This window comes from Mycteria americana, chromosome 2 (genome assembly GCF_035582795.1).
Source record: "Mycteria americana isolate JAX WOST 10 ecotype Jacksonville Zoo and Gardens chromosome 2, USCA_MyAme_1.0, whole genome shotgun sequence".
NCBI lineage: Eukaryota > Metazoa > Chordata > Aves > Ciconiiformes > Ciconiidae > Mycteria > Mycteria americana.
The window spans coordinates 46,046,911-46,065,270 of record NC_134366.1 but is presented as its reverse complement, the minus strand read 5'-3'; the positions used below and the strand labels follow the sequence as shown (position 1 = coordinate 46,065,270).

General features: G+C 39.9%; 1 protein-coding gene across 2 annotated transcripts in view; it reads left to right on the top strand.

The window, feature by feature from the left end:
* Positions 1-18,360, top strand: part of GADL1 (glutamate decarboxylase like 1) — a 72,922-nt gene that overhangs the window by 18,246 nt on the left and 36,316 nt on the right. For both annotated transcript variants that reach the window (XM_075495577.1, XM_075495578.1), the window contains 4 exons: positions 2,889-2,953; positions 3,216-3,297; positions 10,606-10,805; positions 15,212-15,263. In XM_075495577.1, coding sequence (XP_075351692.1) covers positions 2,889-2,953; positions 3,216-3,297; positions 10,606-10,805; positions 15,212-15,263 — 399 coding nt within the window. The remainder of the gene's footprint in view (positions 1-2,888; positions 2,954-3,215; positions 3,298-10,605; positions 10,806-15,211; positions 15,264-18,360) is intronic.

Sequence of the window (18,360 nt, the reverse complement as noted above, 5' to 3'; positions counted from 1 at the left end):
AGGCAGTGGGAGGACAGGATTAGAAATCAGATCTTGACAGTTTGGAGAAAAAAGTGGAAAAACTAGGCTACAGTTCAATAAAGGTAGAGCTCTAAGTTTAAGCTGTAATAATCAACTGCACAAACACAGGCTGGGGATTGTTGGCTAGAGAGCAGATCTTCAGAATAAGATCTGGGGTTTGCAGTACATCACAAATCAGCGATCATAAGCATTTTCAAATAGCGTTAAATGTCTTTCAGAATTGAATAAAGAAGATACAGAAAATAATTCTCTCTGCTTGGCGCTCCATCTGCTTTATCTAGATTGTGTCCAAATAAAAAGCTGCATTTCAAGAAGGTTAAGGACCTACAGGAGAAAGATTAGAAAATAGTAAAGCAGTGAGGATAAACAGAACCATATCTAGAAATTATGACCAATGAGGAAAGATTGAACGCACTGATATTATTTAAACTAGAAGAGACAAAGAGACAATATGTAATCATCTACAGATGCTTTAAAAGCTGCTGCTGCTGCAAAAAAGGAATAATCTGTTCCCCTGACCACTGCAGGTATTGACAAGAGGTAACACTGGTTAGGACTGACACTTTAAATCAGTAGGGTTGTTACCGTTAAACACAAATTAAGTGGTTAAGTTGTGCAGCCTCCATCATTAGAGTTCTTTAAAACCAGACAAAGCCAGTGATTCTCAGTCTTCTTAGGTGCCTTCTCATTCGTTTTTGGTTTTTTGCCAGGCCTGGATCCCTAAGGGCTTGGTCTTTGAATTGGGTAAAGAAGCATGGAGCACAAATTCATCTTGTAGTTCTGAGTCTCAAGGAGAGAGGGAAAGGTGATGGAGAGGCCTGGATCTCCAGTACTACCATCCCTCTCTTCCAGATCTCCAGCAGTAATTTTTAAAACAAAGGCAGAAAGTAGTGCCAATAGTGCTGCGGAGGCAGCAATTGCTGATGTCTCTCTGCACCTTATTTTTCACTTTGATGCTAATCACAAGCTGGGTGTGTTCTTTGATTAATAATCCCTAGAAAAGACAAGCATTTGATGGAAATGAGATGGATATGGCTGATCCTGCCTTTGGGAGTGGCACATTGTTGAGATGACCTCTTGAGGGCCTTTCTAGTCCTGTTTTTCAGAGACAGTGTGAAAATGTCAACTTTTTCAAATACAGACACCTTTGGATGCAAATTTTTAAAAGATTATTATATTTCAATGTGTTGCTTATGAATTATGAAAATTAGGGAATAACTTAGTGACTGTTCTGACTTAATTGAATCATAGAATAAGAGTAAAATCTGTCTATGAATAGGAAGATCAGTTTGATTGTCCTTCCATAACATGGCTAATTTGGGCTAGCTGGAGAAACCTACCTCAAGTCATGGCTCTGTCAGGATTGCTGTGAAGTTTGAGGCAAATAATTTCCTGTCTTAAGTCCCACCTGTAGATTGAGCAGCAGCCCTTTCCTCAGCAAGGGTGTTGTGAGCATGACAACATAAAATATGATGTGGTGCATTAATGTACTGCATTAATGAGAACGACGTGTTAAGACAAGTTATTAACCTTTCATTTCCCTTGTGAGCCTCCACCATTCCTGTCTCCCAGAGATAGAAGATCTTATTCCTAATGTATGGCCTATGAAGCAAATACTGATTCTAAATCCATAGATCAGCTATCACATCTGTTTCTTTCAAGGAAAAAAAGAACAAAAGCCAAACAAGCATGTGTTGTCCATGCTTAGATCAGGAATCTTCACATCAGTGATTTCTTCTCCATTAGCCCAAAATTTTTTTTTTTTTTTAAATAAGCTGAGTCCAGGTGTGTTTGGTGGACTGATGCCTCCTGTGTGTCTCTGAGGAGCCTTGCTTATATCACAGGGAATTTGTTTAAGTGGATTCTGCCTGCATGAACATTGAAAATCCTTTTTTTCATATTTAATAATAATTTCTCAAGTGCACTGTATGATGTGTCTACTGTTTGTTGCATGTTCTTCCCACCCTGCCCCATGGCCAAATGTCATGTTTGAGAACTGAAGATTCATAGCAGCTGGTGTGTGAAATCTGATCCTCGTGAAATTCATGGATGAGAATCACCTTCCCTGACTCCAGCTGCCCAGAAGTTAAACTTGGTTAATATAAGCTTATTGCCTGGGTTCCTTCTATAGTCCGCAGAGAGAGACATCTGCAAAAGGTGTCACCCAAAGACAAGTATCTAGAATAGATAAGATGACACTCAATAAGGAGTTTCAGCGGAGAGCTCCTCACTACAGAGAAGGCCTAAATGAGTCTTAGACCACACACCTAGTTCTTAGATGAGCTGAGGGAGACGTGGGGAGTCTTACTCCCTTTTAATGTCAGTTGGATTGCTGGTAACAGAAATGCTGCTATTGCCTACTCAATGACTTCGCTTTTCATATCGAGACTCTGTGGAAAATCTGAGCCTGGACTTTGCAATTGGCAGAGTTTATCGTTTTGTCCTGAGCTTCCCTTGTGAATGTCCTGCAAAGGAAACAGCTAGCAGGAGGAAGATATGCGAAATGGGGCTTTCTGCTCCCACTGCTTAGGTTTAGGCTGGGGCAAAGGAAGCACCTCTGATTCAGTACTAGGAATGGGTCTGGTTATGCAGGGACACTTCAGTTCATGCTCTTGCTTATGCAGAAGGGACAGTGTGGTTTGTGGCTCACATAGTGGCACAAGCCATCAGCTCCTCTATTTTAGGCATAGACCCAGGCTGCCATCTTTATTTTGGTAGATGATACTAAAGGCAAAATTTAGCCAACTAACCATGTAGTAAACTAAATTTTAAATGAGATAAAACATCTTTAGAAATTATTAGTTGAAGCATTATCAAAAGAACTTTATACAAATAATATTGTCTTGGCTCTATAAATGTTCCAACAGGCTTCTTGGGGTGGCTCGGCTTTGATATCAAGGAAGCATTGCAGACTTCTTCATGGTATCCACAGGTAAGTCAGTTTAGTTTATAGGCTCACTTACCAGGGACTGAGATGAAAGTTGTGTGGCCTATTGGCCTCCATGAGAGTTGCATTTTCCAAAATCCATATTACTATTAATTGGAGAGATTTCTGAACCTATGGGGGTGTGTGGGGAAAAAAAGGGGAAATCTGATTTGTCTGCTTAGATTGTGTTTGGCCATTTTTGATTCTCTAGTACCCATGATTATAGGTGGAATTTCCACCTCCCTTTGTCCTTTTTAAAATTTTGCAGGGCTGATTCTGTTGCCTGGAATCCCCATAAAATGCTATTGGCAGGAATCCAGTGCTGTGCTCTTCTGGTGAAAGACAACTCTGTAAGTCCTTTTTTTTTTTTTCTTTTTTTTCTTTTTTTTTTTTTTAATGCAGTAGGCTGTCATTACTGTAATATGGAAGTGGAAATAATTAGAAAACAACTGCAACTCAGTTTTACTACACTGCAGTACAAACACTGAATGATATTATTTTGAGTTTCACCACAAAATTAATAAAGGGTGAATAAGAGAGCGGGGTCAAACTGATCCAAGTCACTGTACTCACCAGTGGTCAAACTTTGCAGCTGGTGCCCTTGCTAGTTAACTTCTGTACATGATTTGCATTCAGAATTGAGAATTTTGTCACCTGGGTCTGCAGCACTTAAACACTGAGCTCATCAAAGTCCTCAGAATAGCTGTCATCCATTGAGACTGCAGCAGTACTGCGTCTCTAAGTAGGCAGAGCTCCTCTTCACATCCCCTTACATGGGTGCATGTGGGGATGAGAGTGGGAAAGGAGAGGAATAGGATTCAGAGCACATGCAGGTAAAGGTGCTGAGTCTTCTTTCCTCACTCTATAGTTCTTTGTCATCACCGGGGTGATTCAGGCTTTCCAAAAGCCATGACTAATTAAAAGGTCTAGCAAGCAAACAACAGAGCTCTGATCTCGAGTGGCACAAAAGTGAGATGAGTCTGCAACGTGGTAAAAATGCCTGCTTATATCTTTGTGGAATTCTTCTATCTTAATAAAGAAACCAGTAAGAGGTTAATTATTTCAAGCCCCATACCAAACTCGTCCCTGCTAAAACTTATGTCCATTTTCCACCATCAGGGTTGAATTTTAGCTTATATTTCATAGGTTATGAACGACTGAACATCATGAGGATATGGAGTCCCTGAGGTTTGCATCACTATTTTGTGGCCATGGTTTGTAAATCACTTTTATAAATCTCTTTCAAAACAGATGATAGTTTCTATTCAGCTGCTAGTAATTGGTTCAGCTGTCCATGTAATTGGTTACTAACTCCTGGTAGTAAGAACTGATGAGGACCAAAGACCATAGATGCTAATCAGCACTCTCTTGGAGCTGATTGCTCCAAGTCAGGGGTGAGACATGGCAGGACAGCAAGGAGAAGTGTGCCTCCTCCTTTCCTTAGACTGGAGTCTGTGGGATTGAAGAGGATTAGACTCCAGGACTACCTGTCCATCACTTTATCTTTATTCCAGGATGAAAAACAAGCAGAATGAAGTTATTGACTAAGATTAATGTGCTGTCTCAATTGCGGGCTTGGGAAGAATTCAGTGCTATATTGTTAACTAATTAGGCCTGGTACATAGATATAGCCTCAGGTAATGATTAGACTACTTGGGCTGCACAGTGGAAATTTCTCAGGAAGAAAGATGGAAGAAATGGAGAGGAATGAAATATTCTAGCTGCCCTGGCATTTAGAGTCACTTTACAAACACTGTTCCAACTTCAGGGCTCTGGCAGCCTTTCTGTATTCTCCTTCCATGGAGTGTAATGTCTGACAGAGCAATCCTATTCCTCTTCTAAACCACAGCTAGGAAATGTTGTGCTGGAAATACTTGTAGAGCTGAATCCTAGGCTGTTGAGGGGTGAAAACACAAGTATTACTGATCATACAATCGGATCCTGTTGTATAGTGAGACATGTTCTGGAAAGCAGAAGACTTCCCTGCATGGGGAGGAGAGAGCATTTTACTTTGTGTTTAAGTCCTGGAAAATTGACACTTACATGTTTTGTGTATGTGCCAGTGCAATCTTTATATGCAAACAGAAGCACATACAAATTTGAGTACTTTCTTATCAGCTTTTTAAAAGTGTTGGAATATAAATCTTTAAGAAAAATAGATCAAATGCTTATTTAAGACACTTTAGCAGAAAGGCTTTGCTTCACTTTGGTCCTCTCCATACCAGATCTGGAGCAGGCAGCTGGACCCAGTTTCCAATTAAAAATGCTATTTTCACACCAATAAGAGTATGGAAGAGTAAGTGTATCGGTTCCTCACTTTGGATCTTGTTCTACTGCTCCTAAATTACGTAAATACCTATGGCTGCAGATGAAGCATACATTTATATGTCAACATAATTCCTTCACACTGTGGTTAGCATGCTTCAGTGGGAGCTGGATGCTGAGATGGGAGCTGGAAGTTTGGCGCACGTTGCTCGGCTAGTGAATGTTCAAGGAACCTCAGGTAGCTTCTGAAGTGGTGAATTCTGCAAGAAATCAGAGCAGCAAAATGTGAAGCATAGATGTTAAGTCTCATTTATGAATCAAGCCCTAGCTCCCTTTGAAGGTCTGATTAAAGAAAGTTTTGTTAGCCTGTCTTCCCATTTGCTTTGAGGTCCATTTGGAAACTGTGGACTACTTTAGGATTAGGGTTAGGTGATTGTAAGTGGACAAATAATCCCCTTCAGTTTCTCTCTCTCCTTTTTTTTTTTTTAAGGTATAGATTGTTTAACAAGCCCAAGCTTTGTATATTACTTTATGTATGAAAAGATAATCTTTAGAAGGAATCATCACACTTCTGATGTAGTGGTAACACCCTGATTTCCCATTAGCAAAAGTAATAGTGACTGGTTTTGTTTGGTTTGGGTTTTTTTTCCACATAGCATCAATAAAGCTATGTGGTTTAGCAGTGTTAACAGGCTTAACACATTGCAGCTAGGTTATTAGAATGAAACGTTGTATTTAAATATTTTCCTATAGAGATTAAAAAAAAAAAAGGGAGAAACTGCAGTGAAATGCCGATAAAAGAGTATCTTCCAGCCTTAGTGAAACAAAATTGGAATGATTTCTAAAGAAAGTAGAGATAGAAAAGAGAAATACATGTTTGACTTGATTAGAAAGGAGAAGTGTTTTCACCAAAGGGAAAGAGAGATTGGTTAATCCTCTGTAAAAGCTCAGATCAATGACAGTAGTTCTTCAGTGCTTAAAGCACTCAAGAAATGCACAGCTATCCCTTTTTCACTGCCATACTCTGAGTAACTTTCATCACTTTTGTAATAAGATAGACTTACTCAGAAAAGACTTGTATTGCTGTGGCATGAATTGCAGTGACTGTTTAAACACAAAGCTAGATGGACCGATATTCTCAAAACATTAGTGAGTCAACTTTGTTGTTCTATGTTCTTAAAATGCTATGAATCAGTCTTGGGTTGTACATACTCCCTTAAGACCACAGAGCTACTCCAATTTGTCCTTGCTATAATCCATATAAATGTGAATATTATCACCATATAAATAAAGAACTAATGTTTATCACCAAAGCCAAAGTTCTGTGACTCATTAGAGCGTAGCACTACACTCTAATGGTAGTTAGGTAATTAGCAATCAATTCTAGGCAATGAGCAGAATTTTCACTTATTAGTTAAAAACAAAGTCTCAAAGAATGTAGCTAATGAAATCCCAGTTTAGCCCAGAATGTAATTGATTGAGGTGATCGTGGTAGCCATCTACAGTGTAATCTCTTCCTCATTATTAGCAGTATCACAAAGATATCTACTTCCCTGATTCCTTTCTAGTGCAGCTGCAGGAACTGCTCTATTCCCATGGCTTTCTGCTTGGGGTTAGTACAACTGAGAGCTCCTTCTCGCCTCTGGAAGTGAGTTGCAGGGGTGGTCTTTTGCACTGCACTGCTTTTGAGAATTTTCAAGAATGCCATTCAAAAGATTGTCCATATTGCTTCAGATGAGGCAAATCAGGAAGATGCTTGTCTTGGTGAAAAAGCTTGGAGAAAAAGATGTTTTGTTAATGAAATTGAAATTCACTTTTAGCTAGTGATAGAAATAGAAAGATATCAGAATGCTTGCTGTAGGTAAGTGTATTCAATGAGAAAAATATGTTGAGTTATGAAACTGGAGTTCTTATATATTGATTTCAGCATCAATAATTATTCATTTATTTGCCATTAATTAGAACACACAGCAACTATCCATAGACTTCATCAAAACCAAAGGCTATTTGAAACTTCATAGTGGACTGGGACCTCCATGAAAATAGTATTTCTGTTTTTTAAACTTTAACAGCCCCAGTATAAGGCAGAGTACTACCATTAGTCTCTGTACAAAAGCTAGAAAGATAAAAGATGCTGAAGAAAGAATCTCAAACTTGTCAAATGGGGCAGTTCTAACGAAATTTTTGCAATTCTTCTGAACAGATGGAGTAGCTCAGTTACTGTGTGGAAAACTGTTGGGGTCTTCTTGTGACTGAGAATGTTGAGTTAGAAAGCATACCTTTTTTCCTTTTTTTTTTCCCTTCTACTTTTCCATCATTTGACTAGGAAAACTGAAATTACTTTTTATGTCTTCAGAATGTTTGAGTCTGTTACTTTTGAGACAGCAGTGATCAAGGAGTGACTGCTTTCTTGAGCATAAGATTGATCTTGGATTTTTTCTTCCTCTTCTGTTGTCCTCGCGCGCAAACTCTATTCTGCAACATTCCCTTTCTCTTCCCTTCTCTTTCTCCTCCACCTTGCTTCTTGCATTGGTCTGACATATTTCTTTCTTTCTCACAAAGCATGATTTTTGTTTCTTCTCCTGTCTGCTGTAGTGATGCACTGGAGGATGTCACTGTACTTGCCTCTGGAAATTGACAGTAGGCAATATCTTCAGCAGGATTTCTTGAGCATGTTGCATTATTAGGAAGATAAGCAGATGGAAAAGGATCATCAAGCCAGCATGTTCTTGTCAGCTTCGGATGCACCAGGAGAGTAGGATAGTACCTGGGGGTTTTTATTTGTTTTTGGTTTTTTTTTTTTTTTCAATGAAATATGTTCCCAGGAATTTGAGTTCATTCAGAGATATTGAACTATTTGTTCTTGTTGCATTTTCACTCTAGAGCATTTGTTTTTAAACTATGAAACTCTGCAACTGTACTGTGATCTTAAGTGAACTTCTCAGTCTTTCTGTAGTATTACCAACTGAGTTTAAGTTTCTTGTGACAAACAAAAGTTGTTATTTCTCAGATGGCAGGCATAAGGGGAGCTAATATCCTGTGATGTCCTCTATTGTGCAGCTGTATTACATTCTGATAAGGCAGAAGATAGTCCCATATTGATCAGCCCTGCTATACACTCACTTCAGAAACACTGTGCAAAATTTTAGTCAGTAAGAGACAAAGCAATTAACTTAAATTTGTGGATGTTGCTGCCTTTTTTTTTCTTTTTTTTTTTTTTAAATACCATGTCTAGTAAACTTGTATCTCCCCTGAAAATCAAGGTATGGAGATCTAAAAGAATAGGGCGCAACGGCTTGACAAACAGACTCCTGTTCCTGTTGTGCAGCTGCTAGCCAGAGAACACAACGCTGTAGAAAAACTGTAAAGGAGGAATGCTTCAGTGCTTGACTTTTCTTCAGTTTCTTTTGTCGTGTTCTTGCCTTTCTTTTTCTGAGAAAGTTGGAAAATAGGTGTGAGAATCTTATATACTGCAAAAAACTGTGCCTAGCATTGGCTTTCCAGCTACAGTTACCGTGTGCTGCAGCAGCACACTATCACTCTGATGACTGCAGAGGGAGAGCAGCCGCTGCCCCTTTTTTTTCCCCAAGCTGTCACATAAACTGTATTTTCACAAGGCTGAATGTGCTGGTCCTGTGGCTAAAGAATTCAGACTGAATTTGCTGTCCTTTTTGCAAACCAGTGATATTACAGTGGGATTTTTAACCTCCTACAGAAGTTGTGGAGAAATCTTTGGTGTTCTTGTCCTTTTGTGCTCTATGAATAGGTGCGCAGGTTGGTTTTTTGTTTGTTTTATTTTTAGTATTGATGGAGGGAACTGAAAAGGCTAGGAGAGAGGGAGACTTATTCTGTGTATGCCAGTGGATTTCTTCTCCTTTGGATTTTTTTTGTCTTGACCTTTTTTTTCCCTCTATTTTATTGTCATTTCTGAAGTTATCAGTAGGGTATTGTCATGTAGATCAAGAATTGTACCTCTGTTACGGGAATATGACATTTTGATTAAGAGTGATGTCAGACGCTGGCTGCCATTTTAAAATCAGACTTGCAGCAGATGCAGAGAAAAGGATGAAATGTGAAATGCTCTTTCGGTTGGTTCAAATTGAAGAGTGATGTTGAATTGGAAAATGAATTGTGCTCTTCAAGATACTGTTTAGCAACTTCTGTCATGCTGTCCACTTCCGTTCCTTGGTCTGTTCTACATGGAAGACTTCTGGTTCAACTGTCGCTTCAATACATGTTTGCAGATCTGAATCAGATGCTGTAGCCATGTTTTTAGCCTCATCTGAATTTCTGTTCTAGGATTATCTTAGAGGCTGTGGTTTATTTTTCTTACCCACTTTTAATATTGCTGACAAGTCTACAATCTTTTCTGTCTCCTAGGCTCCTTGTAGGGCCATCCTCATCTCTGCACTTGTAACCTGCTTTCTGCCAGCCCTTCTCTCTACCTCATAGTATTAGAGAGTATACTTCAATATTTCATTCTTCAGGCAATGGCCAGTCCTGTGCCTCTTCTCTTCCCCTGCACCTTTAAACCTATAATAGTCTCTGTGGTTTCTGTTTCCCAGCTTTGTTCTTTGCTGGAACTTGCCACGTTACTCATTTATCTTTGTGTGTTTTCTGCTGCTCATCTCTGCCCAGGCAGCCTCAGGAGTTGGAGGCTGGAGATTGCTGAATAAAAATAATTTCATTAACAAACCATAATTAGGGTATGCTAAAGTACCTTTTCTGAGGTTTATTTTCAAATGTTAAAATTGTCTGAACTGTGAAAAGAGACAAAAATTGGGGTTGCACTAATCTCCTCGTGATGTTTCCACTCAAACAGTCAGGTAGCCTATGCTAAATCCTCAGTGACTTTATTTTCTGGTAAGGGCTAAATATTTATTTCTTGGGGCTAAAATCTTACCTACCTGCAATTAACTGTGCCATATGTACATTTCTTTGTTGGACAAAGAAAGAATAGATTGAGCCATTTGTGAACATGCAGGAAGCTCCCCAGGGGCTGTTCTTCCAATCTATAGACTGGAGCAGTGGACATAGGCTTCTTCTCCTCCCTCTTTCCCACCCATGTATGTCTTTGAGCAACTGTTTCTGTGGTACCTACTCCCATGGTTTCTTGAGATCCGAGTCAGAATTCCTCTTCAACCTGCAACTCTTCAGTGACATTATGAAGAAAATAAAAAAAAGTTTCATTGTTGTCAGTGCTGGCTTCACTGGATTCAGGTTCATCCAGGGTTCTTAAACCACACCATAAGCTTTGGATAGTTTCCTGCACATCCAGTTCTGTTTTACTAAGCAGTTGGTACAGACAGGGGAAAAAAAAACTTTGGCTTGTGAAGATAAAAAGGGGTGAAAATGCTTATCGGCAATCTAAGTCTCTATCATGTTTCTAATAGGGCCTCCTGAAGAAGTGTTACTCTGCCAAGGCCGCATACCTGTTCCAGCAGGACAAGTTCTACGATGTCAGCTATGACACTGGTGACAAGTCCATTCAGTGCAGCAGGCGTCCGGATGCGTTCAAATTCTGGCTGATGTGGAAAGCATTGGGAACCACAGGCCTCGAGGAGAGAGTAAACAGGGCACTGGCTTTGGCTAGGTACCGCCTCGCAATTTTGAATATGTCTAGTGTGTTGAATTGACTGAAATGTTGACACTGCTGATAATCCATATCCTGGAACAGGCCACATTGTTACTTTTTTTTCCCCTCTCCTTTTGTTTGCTGTTAGTTCCTCCTATCATACACAATAATAATTAATGTTATTACATTTGCTACAATATTTAATAGTAATTATTACTTTTAGCAATAAGCATAGATGTTGGTAAATGTAGAAGTCCAAATTAGACCATCAATCTACCTTGTTTACCATTTATGTTATCTGAACCAGATATAGTTCAGGTTTACCAATACTCCCTCTTCTAACTCATACCTGTGTGTTCTGGTGTTAATGTAAAAGCAGCCCTGTGTGCCAGGCTCTGAGCTGTGTCTACCAAGAAGTGAATTAGCTGTTCTTCTGTTCACTTCATTCCTCATGACTGAGGAAATGCAGAAAGCTGATGATGTGGGGAAATCCGTATGTCCTCGTACGAATGTCAGGATGTAGTAGAGGTATATGAAGGCATATTGTTCTGAGGTACTGCTTGTTTTTTCTCCGCAAGTTTGCTGAAGTTCTTAATGCTTACAGTATGTTCTGTAGGGACTGAAGCACCTTTTTCTTGTGGTCTTCCCCTTGCCCACCCTGCTCGATTTTACTAAGTTTTTGGTCTTGCAGAACTGAGTTTCACAAGTGAATTCTGCAAAATTCTGGCTAGAAGATATTTCTAAAGTGATGGTGATGTCTCAGTTTTTGGGAATAAGCTTCCATACACAGGTTGTTTTGAATTCTGATAGAAGAAATAATATTGAGCTAAGATAATGGCTCATTAAAAACAATTCACTTGAAGTATCATAATTGTTCAGAATTTATACAAGATAAACCACAATGAAATCTTCACCAATTCCTGGGCTAGCTACACTCTGCCATTAGTCAAATCATTAATATTGAAAAACAGTCACCCATATCATATTGCCATTTTATTTTTTATATGAACTACCAAGTTGAAAAGAACTGAATGTTTACTCCAGTGAAAATTAAAGGAACAGTCTCATTTTAATGAAGTCACTTAAAGAAAAGGTGAAAATATCCATGACCTAAACCCAGAGTGGATTAGAAAGGAATAAAAAAAGAGAAGCAAAACCAGAAAAGCCCAAATGAGCTCTGGCTTTTTTCTCTATTTTATTTCTTTAAAGCCACTCATTGTTTGGCTGATTAAGTGTTCCTTAATATCTTTGGGTTAAATTGCACCTTGTTTTTGTTCCGAAGCATTGTACTGTTCTGTCTGTACGGACTAAGGAATTCATTCCACTATCAGTAGGAGAATTCAGCCTTATCAAGGTCACTGGCCAAGGTCGTTTGACTGAGCGTGTAGTGATTAATGACCTTTCTGGGATCGATATTTTCTTTGAACGTTAGGATTCAGCGGGTAGCGCTTCTAGGGAGTGACTGGGTTGTCTTTTTTTTTTTTTTTTTCTTTAAGAAGAAATTTAATTCTTAGTCATTATCTGATGAAGTATATTCTTTACAGTAGCTGCATCGCTATCTTGAGTTTGCACGGACATGGGCACTTTGCAGCTGAGGCATCAGGTTTACTGGGCACTATGCCAGCTTTCCTAACTACTCAACAGCTGTGCAGCCTTTCTCCTGATTCATTACAGTAGGTTTTACTTTGATGTTGCAAAGATAGCATTTCAGCACAGACCTGGATTAAATCTGGATCCAGTCCACTGTCTATAGACCTTAAGAGCAAGATTACTTTTTTTTTTTTCCCATGGCCAGGCAGAGCTGCAAAGGTTTTAGGGTAATTGCAGGCATGTATTTCTGTTACACCAAACGTTGCTTATTGGCTATTCCATTAATTTCTTCTTGTTCTGGAGATGAATCATGTTTTCAGTGTATTAGATATCCCAGGAACATGGTGATGCTACCTATTTGGAAAATAGGTTATTATTTTTAAAATACCTACAGTAGAGCATCCTGCTGATCACTTCAGAAATTTTTTGCTGTTTTCTTTATTTTTTTTTCCCCCCCAATTATTTTTGATGCAGGGATGTTGCTTTATGAAGTATACTAAAAAGAAAATAGAAGTAAACTGCTTTTAGAATACAACTATAACCACCCTCTGTATTTTATGCTTCAGCATCTTTGCAGTTTTTCTGCCTGATTCCTCTTCTGACACCCACTCTTAACAGACATATGTCTACTTTCACTGCAGATCTCCACCCCTCATTTTCTGCAAGGCTTAAGCATAGCAAATCCCACTTCTCTGTGCACTCTAGTCCTCACTGGGACTCAAGCCCTTCTGACATTCTACAACTGTGACACGATAATAAAACTCCACTGTCAACTGTGGAAAGATGCACAGAGTAAATTGCTCCACTGCCATCAAATGCTCCTGGCAAGATAAATCATGGGTGATGGATTTTCTAATGGCTGCCTTCATAGGCTATTGGCAATGTAGTTAAGAACATGATTAACGGTGTTGTGAGCTTGACCGACATCAGATATCCTATGTCAGATGGTGGTATAAAAAAAGGCACTCATGGTAAGAGGGAAGGGTATTAAGCATTGTAGAATAGCTCTAACAATTCAAGACCTCAAAAAAGGTGATTGTAGGTAGGTTTATTTTTCATGATTTATTAAACAAAAATAAATTGAGGGCCACTGTCTTGTGAATAGCCTGCTGATTTTGCTGAATGTTGGTTTTATGGCACAGCCAAGTATCTTCTAATCAACAGGACAAAAGCACTGAGCTTTTTTTACTTAAGACAATTCCCCTACAGAAACAGGTTCTCCCCCAACACGCTCACATGATATCTAGCCTCCTACTTACCTTTCAGCATGCGCCTCTTTCAATCTAAACAGTAGCGTGGGCATTAACAGCCAGGTAACAAACCAATGCACGCAGTAGGATCTAAATGGTCATGGCAGAAAAGACCCAGAACCTCGACTTGTTATAGTGAGAGGAAACATCTCAACAGTGCGGCGCAACTCAGAGAGCCGCATGTCATGGGAACTGGCACTCTACCACAGCGATCGTTTTGCAGGGACGTGTGCTAAGAGGTAATGAGTCACCCGCACAATACCTGTTAACGATAAACAGCACGACAACTCCCCGTGCTCTGTTTTGAAAAATGTGTACTATCTAGGGTATTGTTTGCTGCCTCCCCAGCCAACCTGTTTCTGCAGCACGTCTGCCGGATAGCAGGCGTTGCAGATACAACTGTGCTAGAGGTGTCCCTGTGGGGGCAGGTTTCAGGCATGTGGATAGGACCAGGGAGGGTTATTTTGACAATATTTTTCTTCCTCAAGTAGTGGATAAAAGAATTATTTGTGTGATGACCAGTAATGCAGCTGTGGGCAGGAAAATGCCAAATAAACGCAACAAAATAAGATTTGTACGAAATCAGTAGTTTAACTGCCTCAGTTCTATTACTGTTAGACAGCAAAATCTTCCTGTAGAAGACTAAAATTCTGTTGAAATGGAATAGCTGTGTGAATTTGAAGTGATTTCTTTGGAGTTTTCCTTGGGAAGGCTTGGGGGGCGGGGGGTGGGCATAATCAGAGAAGTCCCAGCTATGTCAGTGTCCTCTTCGCTTCAGAATTCCTCTGTAATGACTGCCATAGCAAAGTTGAGGTCATGTTTTAAAAAATTTCTACAAATCGAAGCTGTTTGGATCCAAAGTTTTGATTCAAACCCATCTTCCCATTGAAGGTTTCTGTGTTTTTCATACTGACAGGTGAAAAAGAAAAGAAATACCTATTTCAATGCATTGTTACATAGCATAATAATCATAGCATAATAATCCAGGGATTATTGCGCATCAGCAGTGGCTCACTGAATGGAAACGTGCACTGTTGTGTACAGTGCGGAACAAGGACAGTACTGGGAAAATTGCTGGGCTTGAAGTACGTGGAAACTTTTAAATTCTGGGCTAAACTAAGAGGTCCTGGTGACAATAGTAGTGCAAGAGATGTTAGAGTGACCATGAAATAACATGGTCACTCAGCACAGCATCAGCACTTGCGAAAAAGAGAGGGAGGAATTAATTTGTAGAGAGCAACGTCAATGGAAATTTGCATTGGGAAAGTTCACAGCCTGATGCAAATAGGATCAATTTGTGCCATGTGGCTCCACTGAAAATCTGTGCCTGAGGACAGAATTTGGCCTCTCCTCAGTGCTCCTTGGCTGGCTGTAGCCTTCATTTGTTTCCAGGAACTGATAGCTACTGCATTTTCACAGCAGGTAGAAATGAGGTTTAACTCTGTTGTTTCTTTAGGATGAAAAAAAAAAGAAAACGGAAAAAAAAAGAAGGAAAAAAGTGTATACATGTTCAAGACCTTTGTTATTGTTGTCTGTATGTATTGTTTTGTTCTATGGTTTAAAACCCGGCATTTTTAATTACAGATATCTAGTGGAGGAAATTAAGAAAAGAGAGGGGTTCCAGCTTCTTTTGGAGGTAAGTGAAAATGGAACTGAACTGTTGTTGTTGGGGGGGTGTCTATTGTGTGATTTTGTTCTTTTTAGCCAATTGCCAATTTGTATTTGAAGTATATAATTTAATAAGGTTATGTATTGGAGATACACAGATATGATTGAACACACATAACATGCTCTGTATTCCCTACCATCACTCTACCTATTTTCCTAGCTTCTGGGCCTGTGTTGCCTCAGGGGGTATAGATGGAGCACTTTTCTGTGAAAGTGAAGAGTCTGGCTGCAAAAAAGCAGTGCTTGCCAGACCTACGGATAAGGCTGTGTGTTGGATGGAAGACTATTTTGATCCTGAAAATGGACTTTTCATCATTAAAGTCCATGGCTTTTTCTTTAATTCTGTTTCTGAACCCATCTTCCTAAAAACTACACAAAAATTGTGGTTTTCACCCATCTTTGCTAAACCTGTCAGCTTATTATCTGTTGATGATCTTGCTTAGGGGAGAGTGAGTAAAGGGGGCAGAGCTAAAGCACTGTTTTTCCACCTATCCTAAGCTTTTTGGTTAATCTGGGGATGTTGCAAAGACCTGTCATTTTTAGAAGAACCTTCTGCATAGTTGGAAGTGTACATGTGCGCAAGACAGCTGGGTATGTAGCCTGGGGAGGAAGGGAAGGGAAAGGGAGTAAGTGCCACACATGGAGACCGACAAACCACAACGATGCAGATTTGGTTTATGCTTGCTGATGCCATGAGCGTTCCAGGTGAGGCTAGAAGAAATATGAAATATAAAAAATATTTTATACTACTCATACAATATAAACTTTTCCCTTAACTTTGAAAACTGCTAATTTGAAAGTGCATACTGGGAATCTGAAGAATTCTGGGCCAGCAGCATCTGATGGGGTTCCTGAAGTGGCAAGTCTCTTAAAAAGCTCTCCATTCTCCATTATCGCAGAGCTTAGCGGAGAGCGCAGATCTGCTGTAGGTGTGCAAGCTGTTGGTGAGAGCAGAGACTGCTGTTTAGTTCCGGCAGGAACAGGAAACCTGGATTAGAAGTGGGACTGGAGGGAGTGCTATAGTATGGGCTATGAGGAGGTGGAGCAAGGGTTTTCAGGTGTGCAGGAGGACAAGCAGGGAGAATTCAAAGAAAGACTGCTGGGAGGCAGCTAGGCCCAGTTATGCGAGCCCTTTCTGAAAGGAAGTTGGACTTTGGACAAGAAGCTCAGGAAGATGATCCTCTGATACATGCAGTGAGGAAAGTCCTGTAACGAGAACCACTCCACAGCCTGGAAATGCCACTCGTGCTTGAGTCATCTTGAACTCCTCTGTGGTATAATTGCTTACCTGCTTGGATAAGAGCTGTGACAAGACAACCAGAAATAGAGTGAAGCATGGCTGGGGGTAGTTAAGTTTTTCTAGAATGAATGGTATTTTCAGAGGGGGATGATGTATTTGACGTGTGAAAGGAAACTGAGATAATCAAGAAGGCAATATAGGCAATGGCAATATGGTAATATATGCCATCTGTCTACTCCTGCCATCTGATTTTAAACAGTTTTAAAATAAACCCTGTAACAGCAAGCCAGTACTTGCGCTTGTGAGGAAGTCGCTGCCTTTTCAGGGTCTGTGTTTATGTGTGTACTCAATGCATGCTCTTTGGGGAAAGAAATGGGACTTTAAGAGCTGGGCTTTATTTCATTCAGTGGCAGCAGGTGGCAGGTTTGCAGCTCTGTTCCTGCTGACAACGATATTCTTCTTGATGATTAAATTGTATTTAATGCATTCTTTGAAGCGAGGCAGAAAATGATATGAGCAGTTCCCAGTGCCCTTTCATGAAAGAACATGTCTCAGCTGGTGGGCACTCCTCGTTCAGGAGACTGCCTGGGATTGTAATAGCAGCTGCATTCACAGTGGGGCAAAGAGATGGTGTGATCCAGCTACCAAGCTCCCTTTAACTTCTCTTTTTTCCTTTCAACCAGTACTAATGAGGATGGCGTGTGGGAGGGGAGAGGGGTGTGTGAGTTTATAATCCAGACCCCAGTTAGATGCTGTGTTGGAAATAATGTAGGTCAAGATTGACTGAGTGGTTTTATGGGTAGTGTTGGATGGGATTAGAAGGCACATCTATTCCTTGTGCTATTGCTACCTGTACAGGTTAAAAAAAAAAAAAAAAGTTCCAAATTAACAGGAAGTGTAGAGAGACCCTGGACTGGTCTGCTGGGAACATTTTCTCAATCATATATGAAACAGAAACCTCATAAGCACAAAATACCATATTTTATAATGCATGGTGAACAGCCATTCTTGGTGTGAGCTTTAAACTCTCTGCTGAGTTTAAAGGCAAAATGTCTCTGGAGGGAAGCAGAGATGTGGACTCTCAGCCTTTGCTCAAAAGGCCTGCTTAGATATTGGATAAGATATATCCAGGATATGGGACATACCCTGCAAGGTGTCCTGAGATTCTTATAAAATGTGGACATTGAGAAAGCGAGCATTAACTCCAGCACTGTGTAGTATTGTTGTCCCAAAAATCAGGGTTCATTTACTTGGTGTGCAAAATGCCAATATACACACAGAGCAGGGTTTTTTGCATATTTGCACAGATATGGGTGCCTGTCTCAAGACAGCACACCAGGCTTTCAAATTAACAGTTATTTATACACAAAACGTTAACATATTCAACTTCCGAATACATACGCAATATTCTTCTATTAAATGATTGGTTAAAATCTCTTCGCCCAGCATGTAAATTAGTACGCATGCTTAGTTGTTGTTCTTCAACTTTTATCATTTGAGGTGGTGGTATAATTGGGGTAGGCAGTCCGTGAGTTGGTGGTCACGATGTCCCCCTCCCGGAATTACCTTTCCCCTAATTTCCTCCTTTTTTGGCAGATCTAAGCAGTTTTTCATGGTTTACAAACTAGGCTAGTAATACATCAGTTAGGCTTCTGCTTTCAACAACCACGTCCTGCTTGTTAGACAAAGGTACATTGTCTAAGTTCCTATGGAGATAGGGTAGGGCTCTACAATGGATTTCTATAGCAACATCAACATTATGTGAATTGTATACTTACATTTGATTATTACAACAGTATGCTATATGATATGTGATATAAAAGGA